Raw genomic sequence first — 19621 nt, 5'->3', positions numbered from 1 at the left:
CGGCCAGCGCGGCGGCGGCGGCGCGCGGCAGTTAACCAGTTAACCCCGGGTCAGTGTCGATATCTCACCTATAGGGTGAGCAGGTCGGGCTGCGCGCCCAGCAGGTCGGCGGCGGCGCGGGCGGCGAGGCGCCACGTGTCTAGCCGGGCGGCCAGCGCGGCGGCGGCGGCGCGCGGCAGTTAACCAGTTAACCCCGGGTCAGTGTCGATATCTCACCTATAGGGTGAGCAGGTCGGGCTGCGCGCCCAGCAGGTCGGCGGCGGCGCGGGCGGCGAGGCGCCACGTGTCTAGCCGGGCGGCCAGCGCGGCGGCGGCGGCGCGCGGCAGTTAACCAGTTAACCCCGGGTCAGTGTCGATATCTCACCTATAGGGTGAGCAGGTCGGGCTGCGCGCCCAGCAGGTCGGCGGCGGCGCGGGCGGCGAGGCGCCACGTGTCTAGCCGGGCGGCCAGCGCGGCGGCGGCGGCGCGCGGCAGTTAACCAGTTAACCCCGGGTCAGTGTCGATATCTCACCTATAGGGTGAGCAGGTCGGGCTGCGCGCCCAGCAGGTCGGCGGCGGCGCGGGCGGCGAGGCGCCACGTGTCTAGCCGGGCGGCCAGCGCGGCGGCGGCGGCGCGCGGCAGTTAACCAGTTAACCCCGGGTCAGTGTCGATATCTCACCTATAGGGTGAGCAGGTCGGGCTGCGCGCCCAGCAGGTCGGCGGCGGCGCGGGCGGCGAGGCGCCACGTGTCTAGCCGGGCGGCCAGCGCGGCGGCGGCGGCGCGCGGCAGTTAACCAGTTAACCCCGGGTCAGTGTCGATATCTCACCTATAGGGTGAGCAGGTCGGGCTGCGCGCCCAGCAGGTCGGCGGCGGCGCGGGCGGCGAGGCGCCACGTGTCTAGCCGGGCGGCCAGCGCGGCGGCGGCGGCGCGCGGCAGTTAACCAGTTAACCCCGGGTCAGTGTCGATATCTCACCTATAGGGTGAGCAGGTCGGGCTGCGCGCCCAGCAGGTCGGCGGCGGCGCGGGCGGCGAGGCGCCACGTGTCTAGCCGGGCGGCCAGCGCGGCGGCGGCGGCGCGCGGCAGTTAACCAGTTAACCCCGGGTCAGTGTCGATATCTCACCTATAGGGTGAGCAGGTCGGGCTGCGCGCCCAGCAGGTCGGCGGCGGCGCGGGCGGCGAGGCGCCACGTGTCTAGCCGGGCGGCCAGCGCGGCGGCGGCGGCGCGCGGCAGTTAACCAGTTAACCCCGGGTCAGTGTCGATATCTCACCTATAGGGTGAGCAGGTCGGGCTGCGCGCCCAGCAGGTCGGCGGCGGCGCGGGCGGCGAGGCGCCACGTGTCTAGCCGGGCGGCCAGCGCGGCGGCGGCGGCGCGCGGCAGTTAACCAGTTAACCCCGGGTCAGTGTCGATATCTCACCTATAGGGTGAGCAGGTCGGGCTGCGCGCCCAGCAGGTCGGCGGCGGCGCGGGCGGCGAGGCGCCACGTGTCTAGCCGGGCGGCCAGCGCGGCGGCGGCGGCGCGCGGCAGTTAACCAGTTAACCCCGGGTCAGTGTCGATATCTCACCTATAGGGTGAGCAGGTCGGGCTGCGCGCCCAGCAGGTCGGCGGCGGCGCGGGCGGCGAGGCGCCACGTGTCTAGCCGGGCGGCCAGCGCGGCGGCGGCGGCGCGCGGCAGTTAACCAGTTAACCCCGGGTCAGTGTCGATATCTCACCTATAGGGTGAGCAGGTCGGGCTGCGCGCCCAGCAGGTCGGCGGCGGCGCGGGCGGCGAGGCGCCACGTGTCTAGCCGGGCGGCCAGCGCGGCGGCGGCGGCGCGCGGCAGTTAACCAGTTAACCCCGGGTCAGTGTCGATATCTCACCTATAGGGTGAGCAGGTCGGGCTGCGCGCCCAGCAGGTCGGCGGCGGCGCGGGCGGCGAGGCGCCACGTGTCTAGCCGGGCGGCCAGCGCGGCGGCGGCGGCGCGCGGCAGTTAACCAGTTAACCCCGGGTCAGTGTCGATATCTCACCTATAGGGTGAGCAGGTCGGGCTGCGCGCCCAGCAGGTCGGCGGCGGCGCGGGCGGCGAGGCGCCACGTGTCTAGCCGGGCGGCCAGCGCGGCGGCGGCGGCGCGCGGCAGTTAACCAGTTAACCCCGGGTCAGTGTCGATATCTCACCTATAGGGTGAGCAGGTCGGGCTGCGCGCCCAGCAGGTCGGCGGCGGCGCGGGCGGCGAGGCGCCACGTGTCTAGCCGGGCGGCCAGCGCGGCGGCGGCGGCGCGCGGCAGTTAACCAGTTAACCCCGGGTCAGTGTCGATATCTCACCTATAGGGTGAGCAGGTCGGGCTGCGCGCCCAGCAGGTCGGCGGCGGCGCGGGCGGCGAGGCGCCACGTGTCTAGCCGGGCGGCCAGCGCGGCGGCGGCGGCGCGCGGCAGTTAACCAGTTAACCCCGGGTCAGTGTCGATATCTCACCTATAGGGTGAGCAGGTCGGGCTGCGCGCCCAGCAGGTCGGCGGCGGCGCGGGCGGCGAGGCGCCACGTGTCTAGCCGGGCGGCCAGCGCGGCGGCGGCGGCGCGCGGCAGTTAACCAGTTAACCCCGGGTCAGTGTCGATATCTCACCTATAGGGTGAGCAGGTCGGGCTGCGCGCCCAGCAGGTCGGCGGCGGCGCGGGCGGCGAGGCGCCACGTGTCTAGCCGGGCGGCCAGCGCGGCGGCGGCGGCGCGCGGCAGTTAACCAGTTAACCCCGGGTCAGTGTCGATATCTCACCTATAGGGTGAGCAGGTCGGGCTGCGCGCCCAGCAGGTCGGCGGCGGCGCGGGCGGCGAGGCGCCACGTGTCTAGCCGGGCGGCCAGCGCGGCGGCGGCGGCGCGCGGCAGTTAACCAGTTAACCCCGGGTCAGTGTCGATATCTCACCTATAGGGTGAGCAGGTCGGGCTGCGCGCCCAGCAGGTCGGCGGCGGCGCGGGCGGCGAGGCGCCACGTGTCTAGCCGGGCGGCCAGCGCGGCGGCGGCGGCGCGCGGCAGTTAACCAGTTAACCCCGGGTCAGTGTCGATATCTCACCTATAGGGTGAGCAGGTCGGGCTGCGCGCCCAGCAGGTCGGCGGCGGCGCGGGCGGCGAGGCGCCACGTGTCTAGCCGGGCGGCCAGCGCGGCGGCGGCGGCGCGCGGCAGTTAACCAGTTAACCCCGGGTCAGTGTCGATATCTCACCTATAGGGTGAGCAGGTCGGGCTGCGCGCCCAGCAGGTCGGCGGCGGCGCGGGCGGCGAGGCGCCACGTGTCTAGCCGGGCGGCCAGCGCGGCGGCGGCGGCGCGCGGCAGTTAACCAGTTAACCCCGGGTCAGTGTCGATATCTCACCTATAGGGTGAGCAGGTCGGGCTGCGCGCCCAGCAGGTCGGCGGCGGCGCGGGCGGCGAGGCGCCACGTGTCTAGCCGGGCGGCCAGCGCGGCGGCGGCGGCGCGCGGCAGTTAACCAGTTAACCCCGGGTCAGTGTCGATATCTCACCTATAGGGTGAGCAGGTCGGGCTGCGCGCCCAGCAGGTCGGCGGCGGCGCGGGCGGCGAGGCGCCACGTGTCTAGCCGGGCGGCCAGCGCGGCGGCGGCGGCGCGCGGCAGTTAACCAGTTAACCCCGGGTCAGTGTCGATATCTCACCTATAGGGTGAGCAGGTCGGGCTGCGCGCCCAGCAGGTCGGCGGCGGCGCGGGCGGCGAGGCGCCACGTGTCTAGCCGGGCGGCCAGCGCGGCGGCGGCGGCGCGCGGCAGTTAACCAGTTAACCCCGGGTCAGTGTCGATATCTCACCTATAGGGTGAGCAGGTCGGGCTGCGCGCCCAGCAGGTCGGCGGCGGCGCGGGCGGCGAGGCGCCACGTGTCTAGCCGGGCGGCCAGCGCGGCGGCGGCGGCGCGCGGCAGTTAACCAGTTAACCCCGGGTCAGTGTCGATATCTCACCTATAGGGTGAGCAGGTCGGGCTGCGCGCCCAGCAGGTCGGCGGCGGCGCGGGCGGCGAGGCGCCACGTGTCTAGCCGGGCGGCCAGCGCGGCGGCGGCGGCGCGCGGCAGTTAACCAGTTAACCCCGGGTCAGTGTCGATATCTCACCTATAGGGTGAGCAGGTCGGGCTGCGCGCCCAGCAGGTCGGCGGCGGCGCGGGCGGCGAGGCGCCACGTGTCTAGCCGGGCGGCCAGCGCGGCGGCGGCGGCGCGCGGCAGTTAACCAGTTAACCCCGGGTCAGTGTCGATATCTCACCTATAGGGTGAGCAGGTCGGGCTGCGCGCCCAGCAGGTCGGCGGCGGCGCGGGCGGCGAGGCGCCACGTGTCTAGCCGGGCGGCCAGCGCGGCGGCGGCGGCGCGCGGCAGTTAACCAGTTAACCCCGGGTCAGTGTCGATATCTCACCTATAGGGTGAGCAGGTCGGGCTGCGCGCCCAGCAGGTCGGCGGCGGCGCGGGCGGCGAGGCGCCACGTGTCTAGCCGGGCGGCCAGCGCGGCGGCGGCGGCGCGCGGCAGTTAACCAGTTAACCCCGGGTCAGTGTCGATATCTCACCTATAGGGTGAGCAGGTCGGGCTGCGCGCCCAGCAGGTCGGCGGCGGCGCGGGCGGCGAGGCGCCACGTGTCTAGCCGGGCGGCCAGCGCGGCGGCGGCGGCGCGCGGCAGTTAACCAGTTAACCCCGGGTCAGTGTCGATATCTCACCTATAGGGTGAGCAGGTCGGGCTGCGCGCCCAGCAGGTCGGCGGCGGCGCGGGCGGCGAGGCGCCACGTGTCTAGCCGGGCGGCCAGCGCGGCGGCGGCGGCGCGCGGCAGTTAACCAGTTAACCCCGGGTCAGTGTCGATATCTCACCTATAGGGTGAGCAGGTCGGGCTGCGCGCCCAGCAGGTCGGCGGCGGCGCGGGCGGCGAGGCGCCACGTGTCTAGCCGGGCGGCCAGCGCGGCGGCGGCGGCGCGCGGCAGGGCGCGGGGCCGCACCCACGTCACAGACACCGTCGAGCTCACCTAAAAGTGGAACATATATGTGATGTTCGCTATCAAAAGGTACCACTTTATAACATTTATCTCAATTATGTGTATAAAATTAGAGATAAAATGTCATTTGTTTAGGAGTAGAGGCCTTATTCCTACAACGAGCGTATTTTGCAAAATGCTTCCTTTTTCATTCAACATTACGACGTAACTATTAGTATTTATTCAAAAACTGTTAACGTTCTTAAATAATCATTTCCTAAACTAGCGGCTGAGATAGTTAAAGTTTGCATTTTCTCTTTTTAAACCTAAAATAAATGAGTTTTCCTGGGAGTATTTTTCAAAATTTGCAGTGAGAAGTGTCGTTTCGGTTGCCAATTGTGCAGTAAACAAGAATCATTTGGTACATGAATGATTACAATTCAATTCACCATATCTTGTACGAGGGGCTGAAATGATTGAAAATCAAAGATTCATTTAAAAAAATTGATAAAATACCTTCCGAGTTTTCTTCATTTTTTCGGTGAAAACAGGGTCGCATTATATTTTTTTTATCGCAAATTGTACTTATATTTTGCCCTCAAAATAATATTATAGCAAACTCTAACTTTATGTGAACCCATAAAAAAAAATCATAACTATAGGACCTATTTTCCCGTAAATATAAATATTTTTATTTTTTAATCACGCTGCACCGACACTGCGCGCTCAGTCTCCGCCGAGAGCGCTTAGGGGACGGACCTGTGCTCGATCGTCAGGCGTTTGTTTTGTTCGTAACCAACGAGTTAGTTCCGAGAAGTGGTGTATACTGCGATTAGAAAATCTTGATCCTTAGGTGATCAATGTAATCATAGGTACATTTTATAGCACAAATATTAAATTTTTTCGCCTAGGTGATCGGGTCTGTTCAGGGTGGCTAGCCAAGATGCCAACCGTTTAGGTACCTATAGTTTACATTAAAACCAAATCTGTAGCTGGCCTCTGAATGGGTAGTAGAAACGGGTTCCGTATGTCTTTCCCTTTTCAGATGACCAAGGTGCCTAGCCAAGATGCCAACCGTTTAGATACCTAGAATATAAAGGCGTCACAAATTGGCTTACCGACCATAATTTACAGATAAATTTCAAAAAAACTAAAATCATTCAATTTAGACCAACTCAGAAACAACCCTTGGAAATAAAACTAGAAATAAACGGTCAGTCTACTGAAGAAGTTAGTGAATTTAAACTATTAGGGATAACGATCGATACTAGCGTTAACTGGAAAAGTCATATTCAAAATGTAAAAACTAAACTATCACGGTTTGTCTATGCGTTAAATATTCTAAAGAGAAACACAAATTTCGAAACAGCGCTAACCGCATATTTTGCATATGCGTACGCGTGGCTCCGGTATGGTGTGGTCTTGTGGTACCCAAGCACTGACGCCAATGACTTGTTCATAATGCAGAAAAAATGCGTCCGTATTCTGACAAACACACGAATACCAAACAGCAGTCGCCCTCATTTCGTAAAACATAGACTACTTACCTTACCGTGTATATATATACTGGAGTGTGCACTTTTTGTTAGAAACCACTCGGAATTGTTTAAAACCAAAGGAGAAATCTGTAAAACTAATAGTAGGTCTAAGAATCAGTTAGCCATACCAAATACCAAGTTAGCTATGTGCAGAAAGGGACCTTATTATCAATGTATTAGAATCACAAATAAACTACCCGACAGTATAAAACAGGAACCGAATGATAAACCGTTTAAAAATACGCTTAAAAAGCTTCTTCTAGAGAAAGCATATTACACAATAGACGAATTTCTAAATGACCAAACACTGAAATAATGCTATGTACTTACCCAAATTGAATTAATTAAATTTTATTGAAATATTATTGTAAACATTTATTGACATTTATGCATTTTCTAAAATGACATATAGTTAATTAACATTAACTATATTGTTTCACATTATTTAAATCTATTTATAAATTAACCTGGACATTTAATATTTAGCATCATTATTTTATTATTTTACTAATTTTCTAAACGAACTTGACATTTAACGTTGCATAAACGTCGATAAAATATAAAGTTATAAATATAGATTTAATTGCTATTTGTATGAGATGCATGTAATTTTACCTAGACTTAAGAAAATTGAGTGCCCTGACAGGGTGTCATGTACCTACCATCCTCAAACTGTAACACCTAATGTATTATGAACATGACTGCAATACAATAAAGAATAATTTACATTAAAACCAAATCTGTAGCTGGCCTCTAAAATGGGTCGTAGAAACGCGTTCCTTATTGTATCTTTCGCTTTCTAGATGACCAGGGTGCCTAGCCAAGATGCCAACCGTTTAGGTACCAATAGTTTACATTGAAACCAAATCTGTAGCTGGCCTCTGGATGGGTATTAGAAACGGGTTCCGTATGTCTTTCCCTTTCCAGATGACCAAGGTGCCTAGCCAAGATGCCAACCGTTTAGGTATCTATAATATAATTTACATTAAAACCAAATCTGTAGCTGGCCTCTAAAATGGGTAGTAGAAACGCGTTCCTTATGTCTTTCGCTTTCCAGATGACCAGGGTGCCTAGCCAAAATGACAACCGTTTAGGTACCTATAGTCTACATTAACACCAAATCTGTAGCTAGCCTCTGAATGGGTAGTAGAAACGCGTTCCGTATGTCTTTCCCTTTCCAGATGGCCAGGGTGTCCAGCCAAGATGCCAACCGTTTACGCTCCGTAGCGAACGAAACGCAACTGTCTGTCGCATTAATATGTAAGAGTGATAGAGAGAGATTACCCTATCATTCGCTACGGAACGAACGACTGGCATCTTGGCCAGGCACCCAGGTTTAGGTACCTATAGTTTACATTAAAACCAAATCTATAGCTGGCCACTGTAATGGGTAATAGAAACGCGTTCCGTATGTGTTTCGCTTTGCAGATGACCAGGGTGCCTAGCCAAGATGCCAACCGTTTACGCTCCGTAGCGAACGAATCGCAACCGTCTCTGTCGCACTAATATGGAAGAGTGAGAGAGAGATTACCCTATCGTTCGCTACGGAACGAACGACTGGCATCTTGGCTAGGTACTCTGATTATCGGGAAAGCAAAACACGCGTTTCTATTACCCATTTCAGTGGCCAGCTACAGATTTGGTTTTAAGTGGTTTTAACGTAAACTGTAGGTACTAAACCCGAGTGCCTAGCCAAGATTCCAGTCGTTCGTTCCGAAGCGAACAATAGCGTAATCTCTCTCTATCACTCTTCAATATTAGTGCGACAGAGACAGTTAAGTTTCGTTTGCTACGGAGCGTAAACGGTTGGCATCTTGGCTAGGCACCCTGGTCATTTGGAAAGCGAAAGACATACGGATCGCGTTTCTATTACCCATTTCAGAGGCCAGCTGCAGAATTGGTTTTAATGTAAACTATAAGTACCTAAACGGTTGGCATCTTGGCTAGGCACCCTGGTCATCTCTGGGTACAAGTATGTATATTTTATTAACATAATAAACTGAAATTACTACTACCATGCATATAAAATAAAATAAAAGAGTGGCTATAACAATAAAAATAATGTTACTTGCTATTGAAATCGACAACGATCAAGATTATTCTTCTCTGCGTTCAAAACGCGTTATAGTTGCCGGCGCTCGCGTACCGCGCGTCAACGCCATCTATTGAGTGTTATTTCGTGAAATCGATGAACGCTCCAGGGAATAAGGGCTCTTAAAGAACATTTTAAAACCGCTATCTCCATAACTTCGCAGTTCGCACTAGAATTGGTATTAAACTTTCAAACTTAAACATCGAATATTACGAATGTTTTTATTTTTGGATATTTTTCAATGAAATAAATTTTATTTTATCTTATCTCAAAACTGTAGTACATTTACATGATGAATTTTCAAAAAATCATAGAATAATAAATACGGAACTTAGCGTTCTGATTCTTTTTGCATTTAAAAGAGCATGTTTTGGACTATATGCTGGTAGCAATAACTCAATACCGAAAATAAGTACTCTTTTAATTGACGATGACACATATTAACATGTTAATATGTAATATTGTCTTCGGTTACCGCGATAGTTACTCATGAAATAAAACTATGAAAACGGATTATATCGCGTATATTGAATTTATAATACATCCCGACGTTTCGAACTAGTCACCCGTTGACCACGAACGCTGTAAATGTCGTAAACGTATGTCGTAAACGTCGGGATGTATTATAAATTCAATATACGCGATATAATCCGTTTTCATAGTTTTATTTCATGTTAATATGTGTCAATAATTGTCATTTATGTGGGTAGTTTGAAAATGTGTTGCCTACCCCAAACTTTTTCATACACTTTTCGTCGGGTAGTCACACAAATCTCTGTTTTGACATTTTGCTAGGACGTAATTTGTGAGCTACAGGATAGCGGATGGACCTCGGCGATTTTAACGAAATGGTAAGCGATTACCGCCGCCCATGGACACCCGCAACACCAGAGGGGTTGTAAGTACGTTGCCGGCATTTAAGATGGGAGTACACTCTTTTCTTGAAGGTTTGAAGGTCGTATCGGTCCGGAAATACCGCAGGCAGTTCGCAGTTCATTCCACAGCCTTCATAAGGAGCAGCTCTGCTTCGTTAAGGGGCACGCGAGCCTCCTAAGCAGTTGTGTTATACATAATAAGTGTGCTATTATAGAAATAGTTTATTCGTGGCACATTATAACACAAGAAGAACCAAAAGCAAACTTACACATAACATTACAACGCATATTTAACATTACATTACATGAGACGACCGATATTAGGCACGAAATGGTCCCGACTCAGCACGGTGTTAGCCTGGATAGGCCAACGCTGGTCTTCCGTCGGGGCCACGAGTGAAGCACGGAAAGTACACAACATAAAAAAAGAACAAATGAATAATAAACAATGGCAGTAAAACAAACAAATAAGAAAGAAATAAATAACAGATGACAGTTACATTTTATGTATATAGGATAAAAACTAAAAAGATAAGAGGGTGATAAAAACAACAATATGGCAATAAAACAAACAGATTACAAAGAAATAAATGACAGATCGCAGTATTTTTTTAAATATGAAAACATACGTAATGATGGCGATACAAACTAAAACGTGAACGCGACCAATTTTGACATAAATGACAAGCAGCTGACGCCATCTGTTACACCACAGCACCAATTAAAACGCGCTAAGCAAAAACAGCAAAACATAGAAAGTAATTCACGTGGTGCAACGTTTTACAGGCGAAAATAATACTAAACTATCTACAATTACTAAAGCTACGACATCAAATATTGAAAATTATATTAAGGCCGTTCCATCGGCTTGCCGCTGTCTCTGTCACATTTCGCAAGAAAGAACGGGAAAGATCATGTGCGCCAAGTGTCAATTTTGATCGAATTTTGTCGATTTTTATTTATTTTAAAAACGTTACCCTACAATATCGAAATTCGGAAGCTATGAAATTATTATTTAAGTTAAGATTGTTTTTTCTTCTTTTTTTGTTTATAGTACCACATAATAAATAACCGAGTAAAGTTGGATTAAAAGTCCGAGTTAGAGGTTACTTTGGGAATTAATTGTATCGAGCGAAGTGTTATAATTCGTGTATCGGAAGCTATGATATTAAAGATAATATAGTCAAGAACTACATATATTTTTTTCACGTCTACGAATATCAACGCCTCTTAGAAAAAGAGGATCATATAAGGAGACTTTTCGCCTTCTAGCTCAGGGAATCGCCTTAAGAACTACGTAAAACAATAAAAAGAGTGTGAATGGCGGTTGCGGAAGGGACAGAAAAAAGATGGTAAGTACTTATGCAATATGCAATTTACAAACGCGCTTTTGAACGTCAAATAAAGTTACACCGGTTCTATTCCTACACTATAGTTCGTATATACAATTTTAAATTCAGCTTCTCTAGTTTGAGGCATTCCTCACTTAATTGGTGTTTGAGCATGAACTTCTTTAAGGTTATTAAAACTGTGAACGCTTTGCAGGTTCCTGATAGGAGGAGGGATATTGTTCCAACAGCGGCTGGCCGCGTAGCGAAAACTGCTCCAGAAGGCTGCTGATGCGTGTCTAGGAGTAAGGAGTAAGATCTTATATCATACTGTATACTCAGCGAATACAACACTAACTTGATCAATATGTCCCCGGATGAGTTTCTCAGCCAGAGCCTTCATAACCAGCAGCTCCACTTCGTTAAGGGGCACCCGAGCCTCCTGAGCGATCTCAGCGAACGTAAGCTTGCGGGTCGCTGATGTGCGGTTGAATGCCATCTGAAATACAACACATTTTTATAAAAAATAATTTATACAGGGTGTATTTTTTAAACAGGGCACTCACACTCACGGTAGGTTACCAGATTTCGTAATGATACGTCAAAATGGTCTTCGATAACTTTATTTTTGATTAACAATTATAAAAAAATAATTTGATTAACAATTATTGACATTTAGGGTCACTTACATCATTCACTAACCTGGGGTTAACCGGTCAAACATGGATTTCTATCAAAAAATGACGATTTTGTCGCTGACTGTACATTTTATCCAAAACTTGTAAGTGCCAATGACAACAAGACCATTCCACTAACCCGGGATTAACCGGTAAAACCGTTAATCCAGTGTCAAATTGTACCAGTAACCATGTAAACTCCAAGTTTAACCGGTTAACCCCGGGTTAGTGGACTCGCTAACTTAGGTTAGGACAATAGAGAGGTGACAAACGGAAGATAGTAGTTTCTTAAACATTGACATTTCAGGATGGGGCTCGCTTATTTACCTCCATGAGGCAGGTGATGGCGATCTTCCGCCTCACACTCTGGTCATTTCGACGCAGTGGAGAGTTTTAAAGGTAGTTAAAGATAACTAAAATAATGCTATTGATAAATGGAACGAAGTATATTGAAACTCAGGAAGATACAAAAAACGAGAAACGCAGACATCCGCATAAAAACTAGATTAACAGATGCTCTTCATTTTAGTTTAAAACAGAAGTGGAATTGGGCAGGACACTTGGCAAGATATGAAGATAGGAGATGGACGCGTCAAACAATTATATGGCTAGGCCCAAAAGGCAAAAGAAAGTGGGGAAGACCAAAGAAAAGATGGGCCGATGACATAATAAACACAGCAGGAAAAAGCTGGATGTATACGGCAAAGGACAGGGAAAGTTATAGATAAAGTATAAATTGAAAAATACATTGTTGTGGAAAATAAAGCTGTAATAATAATAATAATAATTGATAAATTTACCGGGGGACATGGTGTGAAGCTCTTTGACTTGCTGCATTAGTAGCCTTACCTCCATGAGGCAGGTGATGGCGACCTTCTGCCGCACGCTCTGGTCGGCGCGGCGCAGCTCGGGCGCGGGGGCGGAGGCCCGCAGCGCCTCGAAGTATTATATAATCTGTGGCCTCACCTCCATGAGGCAGGTGATGGCGACCTTCTGCCGCACGCTCTGGTCGGCGCGGCGCAGCTCGGGCGCGGGGGCGGAGGCCCGCAGCGCCTCGAAGTATTATATAATCTGTGGCCTCACCTCCATGAGGCAGGTGATGGCGACCTTCTGCCGCACGCTCTGGTCGGCGCGGCGCAGCTCGGGCGCGGGGGCGGAGGCCCGCAGCGCCTCGAAGTATTATATAATCTGTGGCCTCACCTCCATGAGGCAGGTGATGGCGACCTTCTGCCGCACGCTCTGGTCGGCGCGGCGCAGCTCGGGCGCGGGGGCGGAGGCCCGCAGCGCCTCGAAGTATTATATAATCTGTGGCCTCACCTCCATGAGGCAGGTGATGGCGACCTTCTGCCGCACGCTCTGGTCGGCGCGGCGCAGCTCGGGCGCGGGGGCGGAGGCCCGCAGCGCCTCGAAGTATTATATAATCTGTGGCCTCACCTCCATGAGGCAGGTGATGGCGACCTTCTGCCGCACGCTCTGGTCGGCGCGGCGCAGCTCGGGCGCGGGGGCGGAGGCCCGCAGCGCCTCGAAGTATTATATAATCTGTGGCCTCACCTCCATGAGGCAGGTGATGGCGACCTTCTGCCGCACGCTCTGGTCGGCGCGGCGCAGCTCGGGCGCGGGGGCGGAGGCCCGCAGCGCCTCGAAGTATTATATAATCTGTGGCCTCACCTCCATGAGGCAGGTGATGGCGACCTTCTGCCGCACGCTCTGGTCGGCGCGGCGCAGCTCGGGCGCGGGGGCGGAGGCCCGCAGCGCCTCGAAGTATTATATAATCTGTGGCCTCACCTCCATGAGGCAGGTGATGGCGACCTTCTGCCGCACGCTCTGGTCGGCGCGGCGCAGCTCGGGCGCGGGGGCGGAGGCCCGCAGCGCCTCGAAGTATTATATAATCTGTGGCCTCACCTCCATGAGGCAGGTGATGGCGACCTTCTGCCGCACGCTCTGGTCGGCGCGGCGCAGCTCGGGCGCGGGGGCGGAGGCCCGCAGCGCCTCGAAGTATTATATAATCTGTGGCCTCACCTCCATGAGGCAGGTGATGGCGACCTTCTGCCGCACGCTCTGGTCGGCGCGGCGCAGCTCGGGCGCGGGGGCGGAGGCCCGCAGCGCCTCGAAGTATTATATAATCTGTGGCCTCACCTCCATGAGGCAGGTGATGGCGACCTTCTGCCGCACGCTCTGGTCGGCGCGGCGCAGCTCGGGCGCGGGGGCGGAGGCCCGCAGCGCCTCGAAGTATTATATAATCTGTGGCCTCACCTCCATGAGGCAGGTGATGGCGACCTTCTGCCGCACGCTCTGGTCGGCGCGGCGCAGCTCGGGCGCGGGGGCGGAGGCCCGCAGCGCCTCGAAGTATTATATAATCTGTGGCCTCACCTCCATGAGGCAGGTGATGGCGACCTTCTGCCGCACGCTCTGGTCGGCGCGGCGCAGCTCGGGCGCGGGGGCGGAGGCCCGCAGCGCCTCGAAGTATTATATAATCTGTGGCCTCACCTCCATGAGGCAGGTGATGGCGACCTTCTGCCGCACGCTCTGGTCGGCGCGGCGCAGCTCGGGCGCGGGGGCGGAGGCCCGCAGCGCCTCGAAGTATTATATAATCTGTGGCCTCACCTCCATGAGGCAGGTGATGGCGACCTTCTGCCGCACGCTCTGGTCGGCGCGGCGCAGCTCGGGCGCGGGGGCGGAGGCCCGCAGCGCCTCGAAGTATTATATAATCTGTGGCCTCACCTCCATGAGGCAGGTGATGGCGACCTTCTGCCGCACGCTCTGGTCGGCGCGGCGCAGCTCGGGCGCGGGGGCGGAGGCCCGCAGCGCCTCGAAGTATTATATAATCTGTGGCCTCACCTCCATGAGGCAGGTGATGGCGACCTTCTGCCGCACGCTCTGGTCGGCGCGGCGCAGCTCGGGCGCGGGGGCGGAGGCCCGCAGCGCCTCGAAGTATTATATAATCTGTGGCCTCACCTCCATGAGGCAGGTGATGGCGACCTTCTGCCGCACGCTCTGGTCGGCGCGGCGCAGCTCGGGCGCGGGGGCGGAGGCCCGCAGCGCCTCGAAGTATTATATAATCTGTGGCCTCACCTCCATGAGGCAGGTGATGGCGACCTTCTGCCGCACGCTCTGGTCGGCGCGGCGCAGCTCGGGCGCGGGGGCGGAGGCCCGCAGCGCCTCGAAGTATTATATAATCTGTGGCCTCACCTCCATGAGGCAGGTGATGGCGACCTTCTGCCGCACGCTCTGGTCGGCGCGGCGCAGCTCGGGCGCGGGGGCGGAGGCCCGCAGCGCCTCGAAGTATTATATAATCTGTGGCCTCACCTCCATGAGGCAGGTGATGGCGACCTTCTGCCGCACGCTCTGGTCGGCGCGGCGCAGCTCGGGCGCGGGGGCGGAGGCCCGCAGCGCCTCGAAGTATTATATAATCTGTGGCCTCACCTCCATGAGGCAGGTGATGGCGACCTTCTGCCGCACGCTCTGGTCGGCGCGGCGCAGCTCGGGCGCGGGGGCGGAGGCCCGCAGCGCCTCGAAGTATTATATAATCTGTGGCCTCACCTCCATGAGGCAGGTGATGGCGACCTTCTGCCGCACGCTCTGGTCGGCGCGGCGCAGCTCGGGCGCGGGGGCGGAGGCCCGCAGCGCCTCGAAGTATTATATAATCTGTGGCCTCACCTCCATGAGGCAGGTGATGGCGACCTTCTGCCGCACGCTCTGGTCGGCGCGGCGCAGCTCGGGCGCGGGGGCGGAGGCCCGCAGCGCCTCGAAGTATTATATAATCTGTGGCCTCACCTCCATGAGGCAGGTGATGGCGACCTTCTGCCGCACGCTCTGGTCGGCGCGGCGCAGCTCGGGCGCGGGGGCGGAGGCCCGCAGCGCCTCGAAGTATTATATAATCTGTGGCCTCACCTCCATGAGGCAGGTGATGGCGACCTTCTGCCGCACGCTCTGGTCGGCGCGGCGCAGCTCGGGCGCGGGGGCGGAGGCCCGCAGCGCCTCGAAGTATTATATAATCTGTGGCCTCACCTCCATGAGGCAGGTGATGGCGACCTTCTGCCGCACGCTCTGGTCGGCGCGGCGCAGCTCGGGCGCGGGGGCGGAGGCCCGCAGCGCCTCGAAGGCCGGCACGTCGCCGCGGGACACGGCCAGCACCAGCGCCCGCGCCCACGCGTCCGGGGTGTTCTCCAGCGACTCCAGGATCGGGTGGGCCAGCTGGAAGTCACAATTTACATTTTAATTCAGAGCAGGGAAGTTTTTGAAGACGCCGGTGTATTTAAGAGTTATTTCACTCACCAGCTCTCCTAGATCGTAAACGTTAGGGGCGACGACAGCGGCTATGGCCAGCGAGCGCGCTAGTGCGCGGCGCTCCTGCAGCGGGAGTAGCGCTCCGCCCTCGGCGCAGCCCACGTAGCGCAGCGCCGCGCGGTAGTAGCGCGCCATGGGGCCGCGGACTCTGCAACACCACCATCACTTATTCCTCATCACACTTCGCACTTTTCTGCTATACGTAAATCTGCCAAAACGTATCATGCCCGAATACATATAGTTAGATGTTCTTAGGCTACGGTGACTGCTTATCGTCAGGCGGGTCGTATGATTGTTTGCCACCGACATATTATAAAAAGAAAAGTTTTTAAAAATGAAATACCTATAGTACTCAGAAGCCAGTTTGTGGAACCGACCATGACTCCGTCACCTTCTCCAGTGAGCCTTCCAGTTCCTCGATGATCTCCATGGCATCCAGGTTGTTCAGCTGTTCCAGGTAGATCTCGCCTTGAAGCTTTAAATACGAAATACCTGTAGTACTCAGAAGCCAGTTTGTGGAACCGTCCATGCACCGGAGTGACTTCGTCAGCGTCCTCCAGCGAGCCTTCAAGCTCCTCGATGATCTTCTCGGTAGCATCCAGGTCGTTCAGCTATTCCAGGTAGATCTCTCCTTGAAGCTTTAAATATGAAATACCTGTAGTACTCAGAAGCCAGTTTGTAGAACCGTCCATGCACCGGAGTGACCCCGTCAGCGTCCTCCAGCGAGCCTTCAAGCTCCTCGATGATCTTCTCCGTTGCATCCAGGTCGTTCAGCTGTTCCAGGTAGATCTCTCCTTGAAGCACCTGCAATTTTTTTGCATATATAAAGGACTGTAACATGTGCACCATGGTTTGCAAAGAATACAGAGATACATGAATACTTAAAGATTCCAACAATCAAAGAGGAGGTTAACAGATATTGTGTTAAGTACAAAGAACGACTAAAAAAACATACAAACGAACTTGCAAGGGACTTGGTTAACACCAATGACAATCCGAGTAGGCTCAAAAGGTGGCAAATACTGCGGCTAGATCAGAGGCACTAGAAGATAAATTCTATTCTATAAAAGTCAAGAGAGAGTATTTAATGGAAGACCTCTCAAAACCCTTAAAAAGACAGAACATCTGATTATGGCTAGAACGGCCGATTGCAGATTAAATGAGAGAAAAAAATATATATATATATATATTTATATATATATAAATTTGAAGGCCATTTTAAGTACTTCTAGGAATCACTAGTGGTTAGTAGCCCACTGGTTAAGAAAGAAGATATGAGTAACAAAATTACCTTAACACCTTCGCTGCAGCAAATAGTGTAACTTCCTACTAACCATTGTTTGCATAGGGTCTTTTAACCCCTCTTGCAGTGAATGTGTTAAATTAGATAGAATAGATAATCCGTTTATTTGTTTGCCACAATACACACACAGAAAATACAAATAATAAAATGCCAAAAAAACAGATAATACAAAATCAAATAAAAACCGGCCAAGTGCGAGTCGGACTCTTATATGCTAAAAGAGAAGCCCTTTATAAGGCTAACCCTTATAAGCAATATGCAAGGTGTTGGTGAGCGGATGATAAGGGTTTTGTAAGGGTATTTGGGCTACCGATTACTCAAATGTGGTAGCTTTATATAAGGGTTTTTAAAAGCAAAACAAAGGGTTTCGTCTGGCAAAGGGTATGGTGAGTTAAGCCTTATGCCTTATAAAACCCCGATAAGGGATAGCGGGCCGGTCCCTGCCCGCGACAGCAGATTGACGGCCGTTTGCCGACCGCTCAGTACTGTTTTAAGCAACTTACTCACAATGACGCATGCCGCGTGTACAGGCGTGCCCTTCACACATAGAAACGCAAGTGATTTTTAGGGTTCCATACCCAAAGGGTTAAAAACGGGACCCTATTACTAAGACTCCACTGTCCGTCTGTCTGGCTGTCACCAGGCTGTATCTCATGAACAGTAATAGCTAGACAGTTGAAAGTTTCACAGATGATGTATTTCTATTGCCACTATAACAACAAATAGTTTTTTGTTTGTGTTGTTGGCATATGTGTCGCCACCAACTCATAGTTTTAAGTCAGGTCCCCACTGAAAACCAGCGCCGCGGATTACCGCGGCATTATGCTGAGTGGGGTCCTATTTTAGCGTCCAATGTTTTTTGTCTGTATGTTTCCTTTTTTTCATATATGTAATCTGTTGTGGCGTTAAATAAATGTATTTTCTTTCTTTCTTTCTTCTTTCAAATACTAAAAAGTACGGAACCCTCGGTGGGCGAGTCCGACTCGCACTTGGCTGGTTTTATTGATGTATAGCGTGTCCGCCCTGTGGTAATACTTAGTGTCAGGTATATACTATATAGTTAAAAGAGATGTTTTGTACCTTGCAGAGGGCCAGTGCCTCGTCATTCATCTTCACCTTACTCTCCACCTTCTCCAGGAAGGCGATGGCATCTTTCTTGTTGTCAAATTGCTTCACAATGTGTGAGGTTATCTCCACCAGTGAGAGGGGGTTGATTCTGGAACATACAGGCACAGAATAAATAATCAGGCACAGAAAACAAAACGCGTCTATTACGACATATATGACCGCTAGGTGGAGCAAGCGGAGTGAACCACGCCTGATACCGGTGAGAAGTTAACAAGGGCACTTAAGTGGGCAGTGGGTCATTTTATTAACACCCAGGCACAAGAGAGGGCGAAACGCTTCGAAACCTATTTGCATTGTTACGCTCGGCCAGCTCATTCAAATCATAAGTGGGAAAGAGCGAGCAAGAAACACTGAGTGACAATCGCCATTGTTGTCTTAAATGTGAAAAATTATTTCCACCTTGGGCGTTAACACTTGAATTGAAGTGTTCCATTTTATATAATAATCCTTCACTTAGTTCAGGATTCAATGAACGTCCACGCCGTAAATGCCATTTTGCTCCCTTGTGACACAATCTACTATAGGAGCATTTACAGCATTACATTTTAAAAGAAATCGTGAGCAAATTAGAGGTAATCAACGGTTCATAAAGAAAGAGTAGCCAATTCATACGTTTTATGGAATAACAGGTATGTGATTTTGTACTGAATACTCGTATTATTCCTCAGTTTCAGAGTATTTCTTAATATATACGAAAATATAACGGGATATTTGTAAGAAACAATAAAGCACAAAGTGACTTGCATTTTGACTTACTTGTTCTCAAAGGTCGTTAAAAAGTTGTTGTACAGTTGGATAAGGCTGTCGCCGGTTTGTAGCGCCGGGTGGTTTACGAAGTCTTGCAATTTTAACGTAATTTGGTGCCATAATCTGAAAAAACAAAGCACAGAGGTTATGATTGTTTACAAGCAAAATTTCGGACAAAAATGTAAGACAAGGGATATGTACTTACTTTTTATTGTAAAGTTCTTCTAAATTAGCCCAATCTGCTGCCAAAGCAGGCTCGGCAGCCTGCTTTTTGGATAAAAAATCGTTTACATCAATTACTGCAAACTTTACGGTCGCCATCTTTCAAAACTGTAACGTCATTGCAAATGAAGTTAGCTGCAAATGTTTGACAGCTTAAAGGCAGTATTACACTGGAATTTCTAAAAATGATAAAATTAATACTGAAATTATTAAATTCTAGGCTTTAATTATTTATTTATGCGTATTTTTAATTCATGTAACGTAGAGTAGTAATTTGTTTATATATATTTTATTCCCTATAGGCTCCCTCCACACGTGTATAAAATGTTTATTGCCACAGACTAATCAGGAGTTAGCATTAGCAAATGCTGCGCCATCTGTCGTCGAATAGCTTTATACGTCTTTACTCTCATTGTCGCTAGATAGCGCCACTAGTCCTTATGTTTGCGAAATCTAGAATGCTTTTGTGAGTGTAATGAAAATAAACTTTTTATAGATCAAATTAGAAGTATGAATTA

General features: G+C 52.5%; 1 protein-coding gene across 1 annotated transcript; it reads right to left on the bottom strand.

The window, feature by feature from the left end:
- Positions 1-4804: 4804 nt before the first annotated feature.
- Positions 4805-19241, bottom strand: LOC134753628 (26S proteasome non-ATPase regulatory subunit 13). Its single transcript, XM_063689565.1, has 8 exons — positions 19087-19241; positions 18891-19004; positions 18087-18222; positions 16359-16507; positions 15692-15851; positions 15425-15610; positions 11098-11238; positions 4805-4957 (listed from the first exon to the last, which is right to left on the bottom strand). Exons 1-8 carry the CDS (start codon positions 19200-19202, stop codon positions 4805-4807), a joined length of 1155 nt encoding a protein of 384 aa, XP_063545635.1. The 5' UTR covers positions 19203-19241.
- Between the last annotated feature and the right edge of the window lie 380 nt (positions 19242-19621).

This window comes from Cydia strobilella, chromosome 27 (assembly GCF_947568885.1).
Source record: "Cydia strobilella chromosome 27, ilCydStro3.1, whole genome shotgun sequence".
Taxonomy (NCBI): domain Eukaryota; kingdom Metazoa; phylum Arthropoda; class Insecta; order Lepidoptera; family Tortricidae; genus Cydia; species Cydia strobilella.
Note: the sequence above shows the minus strand (reverse complement) of the source record. Positions and strands in the feature narration are given on the sequence as shown.

Bases quoted from the DNA above. Each gene is read 5' to 3' on its own strand.
- LOC134753628 (XM_063689565.1), bottom strand. From the start codon at position 19,202: ATGGCGACCGTAAAGTTTGCAGTAATTGATGTAAACGATTTTTTATCC. The intron at 18,223-18,890 runs GTAAGTCAAAAT...TGTATGTTCCAG, and splicing joins TTAACGACCTTTGAGAACAA to AATCAACCCCCTCTCACTGG. The intron at 11,239-15,424 runs GTGAGGCCACAG...GTTGTATTTCAG, and splicing joins CCATCACCTGCCTCATGGAG to ATGGCATTCAACCGCACATC.